Source organism: Danio rerio, chromosome 4, assembly GCF_052040795.2.
Source record: "Danio rerio strain M-AB ecotype USA chromosome 4, GRCz13ab, whole genome shotgun sequence".
NCBI classification, from domain to species: Eukaryota; Metazoa; Chordata; class Actinopteri; order Cypriniformes; family Danionidae; genus Danio; species Danio rerio.
Genome location: NC_141024.2, coordinates 23,798,262 through 23,812,949, shown reverse-complemented (window position 1 = coordinate 23,812,949; position 14,688 = coordinate 23,798,262). Strand labels below are relative to the sequence as shown.

The 14,688-nt window shown below is 37.1% G+C and overlaps 1 protein-coding gene across 5 annotated transcripts in view; it reads right to left on the bottom strand.

Moving 5' to 3' along the window:
- trhde.1 (thyrotropin releasing hormone degrading enzyme, tandem duplicate 1) overlaps positions 1–14,688 on the bottom strand; it is a 202,266-nt gene that overhangs the window by 165,364 nt on the left and 22,214 nt on the right. For all 5 annotated transcript variants that reach the window (XR_015483140.1, XR_015483141.2, XM_087248252.1 and 2 more), the window contains one exon: positions 3,958–4,084. Coding sequence is in view for 3 of the 5 variants with exons in the window: in XM_087248252.1 (XP_087104378.1) it covers positions 3,958–4,084 (127 nt within the window). In the remaining 2 variants the exon portion in view is untranslated. The remainder of the gene's footprint in view (positions 1–3,957; positions 4,085–14,688) is intronic.

Here is a 14,688-nt window from a genome sequence, read left to right as displayed (position 1 = left end):
GGCAACTTACCCAGCACGTTTTTACGCAGCTGATGCCCTTCCAGCCACATCCCATCTCTGGGAAACAACCATACACACTCATTCAGACTCATACACTACGGACAATTTAGCCTACCCAATTCACCTGTACTGCATGTCTTTGGACTGTGGGGGAAACCGGAGCACCCGGAGGAAACCCACAAGAACGCAGGGAGAACATGCAAACTCCACACAGAAATGCCAACCGACCCAGTCGAGGCTCGAACCAGCAACCTTCTTGCTGTGAGGCAACAGCACTACCTACTGCGCCACTGCGTTAAGGCAAAAATCATAATGAAAAAGAGTTTGATTCTAATTGTTTTACATTTTGTACCATAAATATATTAAAATATAAAAAAATAATGACCCCTATGATTTTGTGGTCTGGGATCACATATAGGCATGGGATGATAACCGGTTTCAAAGTTTACCGCGGTTAAAAATTTTCTAATATTTCCTGTTATACCCTTATAAGTCATTGTTATTTTGTTGTCAAAGACAATTTTATTCATGTTGTGTTGTTGTGTCATGTTGTGTTTTCTTCTGTTTTGCTTTTATTTTATTTTATTTTATTTTATTTACACAAAGCACAAAAACTGTTATAACTTTTCATTATTTTATTAATTTTGCGTCGTTTTAAAAAGGGTCATACACCAGAAGCACTGTGCATTTAAGAATTGTAAACATAGGTTTCTATCAGGTTACACACACCGGCGCCGCAAGTCAGCGGCGCCCAGCCATGACTCAGGACACTGTTGATATTTCTGCCATGCCATCAGAGCCTCATCTAATTAGTTTAAGTTTAAATAGCATGCGAATGTACGCGTCTGGTGTGCAATTCATTCAACAGTCATGTGCACGCCATGTCGCGACGCTGAGCGGCACATCCGGTGTGTGATGCCCTTAATCTCTATTAAAGAGGTTGCCACAGCTGAATGGACCACCAACTATGCCAGCAAATGTTTTACACAACAAATGCCCTTCCAGGCACAAGCCAGTACTGGAAAACACCCATACACATTCATTCACACAAACACTCATGCACTACGGCCAATTTATTCATTCATTCATTCATTTTCGGCTTAGCCCTTTTATTCAAAAGGGGGCGCCACAGCGAAATGAACCGCCAACTTTCCCAGCATATGTTTTACACAGCCAATGCTCTTCCAGCTGCAACCTAGTACTGGGAAACATCCATACACACTCATTTACATTACGGCCAATTTAGTTTTCTTCAATTCACCAATAGCGTATGTCTTTGGAATGTGGGGAAAACCGGAGCACCTGGAGGAAAACCACGCCAACACGGGGAGAACATGCAAACTAAACACAGAAACATTAACTGGACTAGCCAGCGACCTTTTGGTTGTGAGGCGACAGTGCTAACAAATAAATAGTTAGTTTGTTGGTTAGTTACATTTTTCACTCAGATCACTTTATTTACCATTTAAAGAGTTAATGTTATCTTCTTGCTCTCAACAGTATCTTATCTGATATACAAATTGAGCACCAGACAGTGAAAGAACATCTTGTTTTTTCTAAAATTCTACAAAGTCTTTGTTGGAGTAAAATGTATAAATGAAAGCATACAAATGCTTGCTTTGGACTGATTTATTTATTGCTCTGTTCATCAGGGCTCCTACAAAAGCCCCTGAAAGCATCAGTGGTTGAATTCTAGCAGATTGAGGATATTTAACTGATATAATGAAAGCTAAGGGGCAGAATGGTGTTGTGGATGCTCTGATTCTTCATCTGATCATCATTCTGCATGCGACTCTTCACTGCTGATGAAGCTTCTGGAGGCTTTTGCTCTTAAAGCATGAAACTGATTACTGAGCTATTAAATGCAGCCCGACAACAAAGTCCATTCTCTACTCTGCTTTACATCATTGTTTGAATCTCTTTCCTGCTGATTTCTCCCTCTTTGAGAGAGAGACTAAAGGAGAAAGTGTTTGGTGGCTCTTTGTCTCCTCTGTCAGTCAAGCTGATCTGGGCTCTGATTAAGTTGCTCTAATTGGACTTTGCTTCAGAATCGACGGGTGAACAATGAGACACTTTAATGAATTGCTCGTGCTGCGGTTTGTGCTGTCGTTTCACAAACTGAGAGCAATTGCTGTGCCGTTAGCACAGAATCACATGCCAAGAGGCGTAGATACAAAGAACTTTATCCTTTAAGTCAAAGAACAAACCAAATAACTCAAAACTCTCTCAGAACACATAAACTGGAGCGCTCAAAAGTGCTTTGTTACAAACTAAAAGACGTCATTGAGGTGTTTCAGGCACTTGAGATGTGATTTTCTGCTTAACCTGTAAGCTCCGAGTTGATTTCTCTGTGTTTTTGTGCTTTGCATGAGCAGAAAGACAGAATGTCCCTGTTTGAAGGCCAGAGGCTCTGCAACTGCTCCAACACTCCACACACAGATGGTGCCTTTACATAACGGACGCATTCATTACATCCACATCATTTCTCAAATCTCACGCTGAAATCATCTCGTCCTTCAGTTTAGAAATCACATGCAACATGTCAGAAGTGTCTTAAGGTCACCAAACAAAACAAACTTCATCTTTTGTACAGGCAGCATCTCTGACGTGACATTTGAACAGTCAGACGGGACTCTCTTTATAGCAAGCGACAAAATAAAGGTCGTGAAAATCTGGAGCCTCATTAAAGGGTTCGGCATGTTTGAAAAGATTCAGTCAAAGGATCCTGCAGGACGTCAATCAATAGAGCAGCAGTAATGAAAAAGGCTCATTAGTGACACGAGAGCATGTGTAGAGCTTTCAAAAGATGCCAATCCTGTTGTACTGTAAATCACAAGACTGTCAACAAGCAATTGATCATCGCGTGTCCTGTGAACAACTGAAAGCTTTATGAAGCGCAGGGAAAAGATTTTGTGACAGAACATCATGTGCTAACTCTTGTGAGAAACAAGCACACTTTAGCACGTCTACTTTAAAAAGAATATATTTGTGTTATTTTCTGGCATACTGCATAAGCACATGCTTTTTTACATTAAAATTGAAATGTACAGTTTAGGATAGTCATTTTAATTACAGCAAATACAAAGCATTACACTTCATTCACAAGGGAAACATATAAGCTAGACTGCTACATTTTCCTCATTAGCACTGAACATTTCAAATGTAATTACAGGTAATGTTATAACTATAAAGTCTCTTAAAAACCTGCTACAGTAGGTAATCCAGCTTAAGCAGTTAGCTGTGTTTTTGAAGATGCTAGCTGGCTAATATGCTACAGAGAAGCAGAATGACAGTCTTGTTCATAACACAACTAAAGCCGGCTTTTCCAGGAGGCAAAGATGAGAAAGAAATGCAGAAAGAAAAGCACCGAAATGTTTGTGTGTGTGTGAAAATGATGAGGGTCTTAACCTTATTAGCAAACTGAGCAACTGCTTCCCAGAGAGCGTTTACAGAGTAAAGCACATGATTAATATTACATGCCTGCTGAAACACACACACACACACATTTGGAGATGAGTGAGCAGACGGCAGAAGAGCGACAGACAGAAGCCCAGAGAGATTGATGCCTACATTCAAATGAATACAGAGAGCTGACAGGAACCCAATGGAGCGAAACGAGTCGTCCAGAACAAACACACTCACACTTACAACTACATACAGCACACACACAAGTCAATACAGCCACAAACACACACTTTCACAACACACGCAAGGTGCGTGCTCTGATTCCCAAGACCAAACACAGGCGCACACGCCTGCAGCACTTTGAGGATCAATAAACTCAAGAACTGTGTTGATATCGACACTCTTCACTTCTTTACACCAAAACGAAACATGAATTCACACAGAACCGACAGAAGGAACAATGAAAAATCTGATGAGAAGAACATTTATCACCAGTTTCAGCAGCGTCACTGAAGCCAGATAAAGATGAAGACATTTCACCGGCCGGCTTACCTAATTTGGGGAGGGAATATTTGACTTTGAAGTAATCCTGGTAAAACTGCAGGAGTCTCTTGGTGATGCGCAGAGCGTAGTCACCCGATCCGCTCTGGATGGCATCAGGTCTGGCGTACAGCCGAATCTACAACAACAACACAACAGAAAACAGAAGTCAAAATGGACTCTTATTCGTCTCCCTTGAGGAGAAATGTAGAGTAAGCCATGGTGAATTTATCTACCAAACGCCTTCATCTGGCTGAATATTTCATTCATCTTTCAAGTGCATCCGCCATCTATTATGCAAAACATTCAAAACTAGAGTGCCACAAAATTAAAAATCAGTAATTTTCACCCAAGAACCTTTTTTTTTTTAAGCAGGGCAACCATGATTGCAATGTTATTATTGAATTATGAAGAACTGCTACCCATAAATCTTAAAAAAAAGATTCACCAGAAAAGTAAGAAAAGTTGCTTTTACCACTGGTTAAATATTTATAAATATATGGTTTAAATATCTATATTTATTTATTTTTTTGCAACTTATGTATGTTATTTTTACCACCATAACTCCATTCATTTGTGTCTCATGATCTTTAGCAAATCAAATAATATACTGATTTAATGTGTAAAACCAACATGTAGTCATCAAACTCACTGAATGTGTTTGATATTTTTTAGATCAGAGATGCCCTAACTAGGGCCTGCAATAGCCACCTTTGCTTTGTCCCTCCCTCCCATCTGAGAAGAGTGATGAGAATGATAGGCATGATTTCAAGTTTGTCTTTTCCAATATAATGTAACTGTTTGTTTGTTTGTTTGTTTGTTTGTTTGTTTGTTTGTTTGTTTGTTTGTTTTATTGTTAAAAGCTGTAATTAAATGTTTCAATTAAATGGTGTAAATGAATCAGATTTTGTTCAAATGTACATACTGTCACCTGACAATGCAGAGACTTTGGTGATCAAATCAAATCAAAGGCAGATTCTGCCTAGTGTATTCAGCATTGAACTCCAATGTGTTATAAATGTGATTGATTATGTTTTTATCGCAATTTCTTAATATTTAAAAAACGATACAGCATTAGTTAATATGATTTAAAGTGATGTTTTCTATTTATTTTGAAATATTCAGAAAAAATAGGAAATTACCCAAGGCAACTTTAATGCATTGTAACTTGGTATATTTACCTTTGACCCTTCGGCTCTCAATGATATTTGGGTCTTTAGAAAAAAGTTTGGGCAGTCCATGCAACAACAGATTTCAGCCTTATTGTCCCCAAAACCATCAAGATACTGTATATGTTATTATTCATCTATAGTATTCAGATACTGCTTATATATTTTAAGGTTTCTCAATAAAATCCTTTTTCATGTCTTCAAGCTGGTTGGCTTGGTTTCATGGAATACAGTAGCCTATACTGATTACTGCTTTAAAACCTTTGGATATGTATAAAAATAATGGGAAAATACTGGGGGAAAACCCAATTGGGGGTGGGGGGGGTTGATGGATAATCAGCTCTTTTGCACTTTTATAAAAATATTGTTTTATATTGTGAGTATGCATTTACGGTAACTGAATTAAGTAGAAATCTGAAATGTTAGATTAATATTAGAATTCAACAGAGATCCTTCATTCTTTGTCAGCAGTAAATAATTAAATGTGTGTGAGAGAGGAAGTGAGAAAGGAGAGAAAACGAGTGTGAAAGAGGAAGTGTGTGAGGTGTGGCTCACTGGGAAATGTATTCCCACTGTGAAAATGATCTTGGACTCTTTTAGCCGAAGGCTTTCTGAACGGTGCAGCTTTCTGAACGGGCATCCATCTAGTCTGAATGAATGTCCTCCTACACTAACAGAGTCAGCCTGCAAAACAAGCAGAAGGAAAGCCTTTGTTTCAGAGCCTGGCAGCAATGTGCATTGAATTATGTGTTGTTTACCGCACATGTTGCTGGCGTATCGATCAGCTCCATGTCTGATGTAAAGATGAATGGCTGGCACTTAGAGCTGAGGAAATGATTGGAAGCTCAATCAAATCAATGTGATTTTAAAACAACCTGTAATTAGACAAAGCGCTCAAGTTGACGATCAAGAGGCGCTTCATTAATCAGCCGTTGTGGAGATTGTTCGCTGACTCCAGTGTCGACTGCTTCATCTGTTTGTTTGTTTGCTTTTTCATGGCGGCAGCGTGACAGAGACTTAAATGGGGTCAATTGAACTGTAATAGACAGATTCTCCACGAGCCGCTGCTCAACATTGATCCATTAATAAGCTCTTTCTGATGAAAAGATGAAGCTTTAGTCGACATTCAGAAAATCACAAGGAGCTCTTGACCTGAAACAAACAACCTGTTGAGTTATTATGCTATACATTCCTGTATATGAGAGATACTTCACATAATCATTTTTCTAAATGTCAAATGAAAATGATATCTTAAAGTTTGTACAATATTCGAACTGTATATGTGATTTATGATACCTTGTTAGAATGGCTCACTAGTCACCATCTATATCAGTACACTACTGATAATAATAATAATAATAACAACTAGAACCTAAAGTTTATTGATAACTTTGATGTTGGCTTGAGAAAGCCAACGTGACTGCGTGCTAGGACTGGGAATGGCAGTTGGCAGGAAGCACGGCGGCGGTTGCTAAGTGGTTGCTAGGCAGTTGCTAAAACAATTGTTAGGTGGTTGCTAAGCAGTTGCTAAATGGCAATACTCGTGTACATGTTTGATCAAATGCTAATACTTAGTAGACATTTCTAGCATATGTTATTGCATTTAGATAATGGTTCATAGCATGTAGCTAATCGTTATTAGCACTTGGCTTCCATTATCATTGTTACCATGCATAGTACACAGGAAGTCCCATTTGCTAGCATGAGTCAAACAAGCCAATGCCCAGGTCCCTACGATGTTCTGATGTAGAGATATTGCTATTTTTAAATGGTTACTAGGTTATAATGTTTTATTGCTATGGGGACATTTGACAGGTTAGTGATGATACATCAAAGCTTCTTGGCAATATGAGTGATCTTAATCAACCCCGATGTTTCTATGACAGTCTTTATGAGTGTCAAAAACTGGACTTGAACATTATGTATTGCTGGTGCTGGGTTGCGGCTGGAAGGGCATTCGCTGTGTAAAACAAATGCTGGATAAGTTGGCGGTTCATTCCGTTGTGGCGACCCCTGATTAATAAAGGGACTAAGGGAATGAACATTATGTGAAAATGGCTTGCCGTATTTTTTTGAAAATACAATGCTTAATAAGTGTGAAAGTAATACATGCAAAAATGGCGTGCCATATCAGTAAAAAATATGGAGGTTAAGTCAAAAATGGCTTGCCATATTTTGAGAAAAATAATGTTTAAAAATTATTTATTGAAAAACTATAGATCTGATAAACCTTAAAGATATAGCAACAAAATCTAACGCATCTAAATACAGCTTTTGGCCAAATTTGGGGCTTGTATAATTTTTTTATATGCTTGGATTATAAAAATTTAATATTTAACATTTTTTACTAAAAAAACAATAAGTCTTATAGGCATGAGGAGATATAGCAACAATCTTGAATGTAGAAGGCACATTTTGACCACATTTGGGCCTTGTGGCATGAACGGCATAGGAGGAGATACATTTGTTTTCAAGGACAGAGTAGCATAACAGTATGTTGACTTTCTCAAGCCAACATAATAACAGTAATATCTTTATCTTTCAGACCCCCAAGTTTTCAGCGATTCCGAAATCGATGAATCCAACACAAAAAAAGACAAAAAGTTGCATATTTCTGTGATCCTGCTTAATTTAAATGCAAAATAATCACAAAACATTTACATAATCTCATAAAAAAAATCCAATTCCAAACCATATAATCAAATTAGATTTATTCCAGTTTGCAATTAATTGTTTTACATGACTTATAGACAATTTGTAAACAGCGTGTGATGTGTTAAAGTGCCTCTCGAGAAATGACCTCTCACTTGTACCCTAAATTATATTTTAACAACTATTTTAATAAATTAAATTAAATTAAATTAAATTAAATTAAATTAAATTAAATTAAATTAAATTAAATTAAATTAAATTAAATTAAAAGTTTATTACATTTTAAAATTTTTACGCAATTTAAGTAACCAGCTTGGATCAGAACATCCATTCTGTCATAAGTAGATTTTTTCAAACAATTAGTATTCTACAGCTAAAACCATAATTTTGCCCATTAAATGCTGTAAACATGCTTTTTGATCTGGCTGAGTAATTTCATGAATATCTAATGAGCACATGTAGTATGGTGGTGCTGAATGTTGATTAGATATTAGCGGAACATTTGTCATTTTAATGATAAGATAAATAAAAACTGACTGACACTAAACCAGAGGATTTAATATCGACTGATATTAAACACGGTGTTGTGAATCAAACATGATGCTTTCAGACAATCAGATTACAAGAACCTCTTATTTGAGCAGCTTCAGTAATATATCCAACTAAACAGAATGGCTGGTCAGAAAGGGAAATTTTGTTGAGTAATAATCTGTTTAAATGGATGGATGTGCAGATGAATGGACGCAAGACAGATGGATGGACAGATGAGCAAATCATGCTTTAAAGGCAATTAAAATACCAATATCTCCTATTTTAGAAGTAATATAATATGCCTGGTCAGAGGAAGAGGGGCTCTATTGTGTGTTTGTATTTGTTTGCGTGAGAAATCATCAGTCGAATAGCCCTGGGGGTCAAATTATAATATGTGACGCACTAGAGAGAGTCAATACAGGCGAAACAAAGGTCACGTTGACCATAGCTGAGGCATGTGATGTTGAAGACTCAGCATTTTTTCACACAAAGCAGCAGGTTGAATATACCCTGTAGGCCGGTGAGGACAGATAAAACAAATGATCCAGGCTCACACTTCAAATCATTTTGGAGAGTAGGCCACAGAAGGCACAATCATTCACTGTCTGGTTTGGGCAAATGAAAGATTTTTTCTGCATATATTGTGTGTTGGACATCGCTCCCAGAGGTTGCAGGAATGGCTTGCTCATAACTTAACATAAGGTGAAATTAAAGTTGAATTGAATTAATTCACAATTGCAAGTAATACTACTCTTGAGGGAGTCTTAAAATTACAATCTGGTTATATCGCGGAACAACTGATAAAAATCAACAATTAGCAGTTATGTTCGGTGTTGACGGAGTAAATTTTGTGAGGGATTGTTTAAGACTGTAGCCAAATGAAGAACCTTTAAACCAATGAGCTGAAGCAATTAAATTCCCATCAAACTGAATGAGCTGCCTTGCATCTAAACAGAACTAATAAACAAGCAGAACTAATTAACAAACAGAACCAGTGAACAAACAGACCGATCGCATAAGCGGAGAGGAAAAAAAAAGTTAAATGAAGAAAGATCAAAACAAAACCAAACTACCAAAACATAACCTTTAAACTAAAGATGAACAAAAGATCCATTCAAAACAGATAAATATGCAAATAAAACTGAAACAGAACAATGATCCAAAAAACAAATATATCCAACACAAAATCAGCATAACCTTTAAACTATTAAAACAAAGTTATAAATAAAATGATTTCACAAACAGAACATTTAAACATGAACGAGGCAGCAAAAACAAACTTAAAAAATGTACATACATAAGTAAATGTGCAGCATCTATTAAGAAAACAGAACAAAGATCTTAAAGATCAAAGATATGAAAGCAAACATAACCTCAACATTCAAACAGAACCAATAACGAACCTGACAAATATAACCAAATAGCCAAAGAGAGCAAACAAACAAACAGAGCCTTTAAAATAACATCAAGATCTCTGATGAAAATTTTCACCAGTAATCTAGCAAAAGCCGGCAACTAGCTCTCCGCAACTCTCACATGGTCGCCCACTGAAGCTAAGCAGGGCTGCGCCCGATCAGTACCTGGATGGGAGACCACATGGGAAAGCTAGGTTGCTGCCGGAAGTGGTGTTAGTGAGGCCAGCAGGGGGCGCCCAACCTGCGGTCTTTGTGGGTCCTAATGCCCCAGTACAGTGACGGGGACGCTATACTGCTCAGTGAGCGCCGTCTTTCGGATGAGACGTTAAACCGAGGTCCCGACTCTCTGTGGTTGTTAAAAATCCTGGCCAAATCTGCCCACTGGCCTCTGTCCATGATGGCCTCTAACCATCCCCATATTCCAATTGGTTTCATCTCTGTCTCCTCTCCACCAATCAACTGGTGTGTGGTGTGCGGTCTGGCACAAAATGGCTGCCGTCACGTAATCCAGGTTGATGCTGCACAGTGGTAGTGGATGAGGAGATCCCCCCCCCCCCTCTCCCCATTGTGTAAAGCGCTTTGAGTGCGCAGAAAAGCGCTAAATAAATGTGAGGAATTATTGTTATTATTATTATCAATATTAAAAGATGGAGCAAGTACTCTCTTTTACCTTTCCTCAAAAAAAGTTAGCAAATACTTTCCATGGGTTTGTAAAGTATTACAACATGGCAGTTTTGTATGACAATGTTTGGCTTATAAAATGATGTATTTCATATAAATACACACCCATTGCTTAAATTAACATGTAATAAGTGCATTAATTATCAAATAATTACATCAATAAGCTTAATTAAACTGGCAATAAACTCTGATGATAAGAAAATGTACTGGCAATGTCACAGACTGATGACAGGACATCTGTCATCTTCATCTGATTATGAAGAGTATTGGCCAACATACTAATCCAAGCAGAAACAAATAACAGACATGCCAAACACCCTCAGGAATAGACAGAAACTTAAAGACAACAAAGACTCAAATCAATATGTAAACTACCAAAGCAGAGACAAAAAAACAAATCTATAAAAAATATAGGTTTAAACAGAACAAGTTGAATGAAATAACAAACATCAAAGCTCAGAAAGAAAAGAAAAAAACTAAAGAAAACTTAATCAAAACTATGATCCAAACCGAATCAATAAACACACAAGCTAAACAACGAAGAATAGCAAACAAACAGACATTTTAAACTAACAGAACTTAAAAAAACAGTAAACAAACATACCAAGTACCAGAGCAAACCAACAAACACAATGTTTATCCTATAGAACCAGCAATAGCAAATACTTAAAAAACAAAACAAGCTGCCCAAACACTTTCTTAAAAGTAAAAGAAAGAAAAAAGATGCCAAAAAAGTTCATCAAACATTCCAGTCAAAAATAAATAAATCAAATTAAACATAAACATTAAAATATAAATTAAGGTAACAAAAATTCCAAAAATACCATTTAACAAACGGAACAAATAAAACATCCTAAAGAATACACAATATGCTAAATATCAGTGAATCTAAAGTAAATAATGTTTTGTTTTGTCATTGATTTAAAATTAAATGAGCCACAAGACCAAATGACAGTTCTAATCCTGTTAATTTATCCTTAAACCCACCTCGCTAACGATCTTTCCACATTTTGCATTTTTGTTTGGCTTTCAATGTTGAAAATATACTTTTTTAATGAAACGGCAGCCTAAAATGTAAATGTATTTATTTGCTTTTTTCATCGTGGCTCATTAAATTCGAAAGTACAAATATATATGCATAGTTGTAGGTTTAACGATGACAACAAACAAAGCCTGCAGTTCACAAGAAACAATCTCAGGCATCATTAATCCACTCAACACACAGATCATTATGCTGGAGGTAGAGAAAGATGAGTCAAATGCATCAATAACTGTGCTGATAAATGCATAAAGTTCAAATTCATTGCTGTAAAAACCCAAAACGCTACTACTCAACTGACCCCTATATGACCTGCAGGTATTTTATGACCTCTGTGTTGTTTTTTCTCTTTCTGTTCCTGACTGCTTTTAGATGGGTGTGGTCATTAATGATAAAAAAAGATGTGGTGATTGGTCCGGCAGTCCTACTTGACTTCACATCATTCATTTGCACTATACACCATTAATTGTTAGTTAGTTTTCTTTGTTTTCATCATTTACAACTTGTGCATAATGCTCCTGCTCACATGATAACTAACAGTCAGAAAAGTAAATACAATACACCTATTCTCTACTACCTGCACTGGCTCCCTGTTAAATTTAGAATTGATTTAAAACTTTTGATGTTTGTTTTTAATGCCGTCAATGGCCTTGCTCCTTATTTGAGCAAAATTTTGCACATTCACATACCCAGCAGAGCTTTGCGATCTGCTGGTCAACTTCTGCTTGGTCAAGATACAAGCAGTGGGGTGATCACTCTTTTGCAGTGGCAGGTCCTAAACCGTAGAATACTCTTCCTACTGAGCTTCGTACAATCACTGACCTGCCAATTTTTAAAGCCAAGCCTAAGACCAACTTGTTTAAAGTGGCTTTAAATGAATAGCTATGACACTTCTCTATGTTTTAATGTTTGTGTGATATTTAATGTATTGTTTTGCATCGTCTGCTTTTTAGTTGTGCTGTATAATTTGTTTTTACTTGTGTAAAACACTTTGGTCAACCTTGGTTGTAGTAAAGCGCTATAACAATAAAGGCTAATTGATTGGTTGAGTTTTTTAGTTGATTTATTAATTTACCTGTATGATTGCTTATTGAAATCATACAGGTAAAGTAAATTATTAGAGAAAGTGAGTGCGGTTACATGGACACCAATAATCCGATTTTAATATGATTAGAACCATACTCTGTTTAAGAGTCAACCATGTAAACAGGGATTTTTGATTACCTTAATCCGACTAAAGTCAAAATCGACATGTGAAGTATTCCTATTTTAGTTGCATTATTGTGCATATAAGTGCACATACAGACATGTAAACACCTAAATCAAACTATAACTGTCATGTAGGACATTTTGCCACTTTTTGCGACAGGATAGTTTATACACACACTGTTTGACACTATTCTTTGCAACTACCGAGTCAGAAAAGGACCACAGACATCCGCGTCATGAAATGCGGAGGTTTTTTTTCTTTCCATTCCATCACCAGTCCTTACTTCATGATCACATCCAATATTTCTGTTCGTCACGCGGGCATGAATGAAAGGTTCCTGAATGAAAGTGAAACTGCCGAACTGCAGTTAAAGTAAAAAAATAAAATTGAAACATAAAATTACATGAAATTGCGGAGGAAATGTTGGATAGGATGGTGACACAACAAGATTAATCAATCTACGCACTATAACATGTAAAACGGGATCATGAAAGAAACATTCAAAAAGCAACTCATGTAAACACCTTAATCATGTTATTGTCTTATTTAGATTAAGAAAATAATTTGATTACTGTAAACCTAGTGTTTCAGATCAGAGAGAAAGATATTTTGATTATTGTTTGTTACTGTGTCCAGATTTTCCCCTTTATTGACCATTGACTGTTTAAAGAAACAGCTTTGTGATTTTGAATTATATACGTCTTGGAATTTTGTATATTGTATATTTTGTATACTTAGCTTTTACCATTTTAAGAAAAGTATGGGAGATGATGCCATTTTACTTTATAACTGTTTGTATTGCTTTTCTTTAGGGAGTTGGGTAAGCTAACTTGGATTTTATTTTATTCTGTTTGCATGTAATGTGATTTTTTATTCGGTACACCTTACTAGTACCGGGTTGGACACCCTTTTGTCATCAGAACTGCCTTAATCCTTGATGCCATAGATTTAACAAAATACTGGAAATATTTCTCAGAGATTTTGACCTACGTTGACATAGTAGCATCATTCAGTTGCTGCAGATTTGTCAGCTGCACATCCATGAAACAAATCTCTCATCCCACCTCATTCCAAAGGTGCTCTATTGGATTGAGATCCGGTGAGTGTGAAGGCCATTTGAGTACACTAAACTCATTGTCAAGTTCAAGAAACCAGTCTGAGATTATTCATGCCTTATGACATGGCGTGTTATCCTGCTGAAAGTAGCTATTAGAAGATGTGTATACTGGGGTCATAAAGGGATGAACATGGTCAGCAACAATACTCAGGTAGGCTGTGGTGTTCTCAGGTAGGCTGTAGGCTCCGTCAGGCACCAACAACAATGCCAAGTTCAAAGTCACTTACCCATTCTGATGCTCGGTTTGAACTGCAGCAGATCGTTTTGACCATGTTTACATGCCTAAACGCATAAAGTTGATGTCATGTGATTGGCGGATTAGAAAATTCTGTTAACTAGCAGTTGGACAGGTGTACCTAATAATTGGCTGGTGAGAGCATAAAACACTTTACATATCTTTCTGATTTGACACATTCTTTTATATATAATCATTTAATTCATTTTTTTCTTCATTTTCATAAAAAATACCCCTTACTGTTACATCTTACCTCTAGCGGTTGTAACAGAAAACTGGGGGCTCACCCATACGTCAGCAGAGTTTAGATTCTCCTCATCCATATTCTTAAAGAGCGTAATCCATAAAGTCCAGGCAACGGCTTCAGGTCTGATGAGATCTTTACACGTGTGCGTGTGGTAGATCAGTATTTGCCCATAAACCCAGAGTAATAACTCCACTCTCCTCTCCAACTCTCCTCTCCCACGCTCTTTCCTCTCGCTCCACACAGACGAATCTTTATGATGAATGGAGTGAAGGGGCTGCCCCGCCGCTTTAATGTGATTGATGGGGGAAACTGGCGCTCGGCTAACCGCTACAAGCCACGGTGTGGGCATAAATGCCCCAGATAGAAGCACAGAGCACAGTCAGCATGGCAGAGATGATTTGATAGAAAGGAGAGCGCGGTCATGCTGAAGGAGAGAGATTAATTACA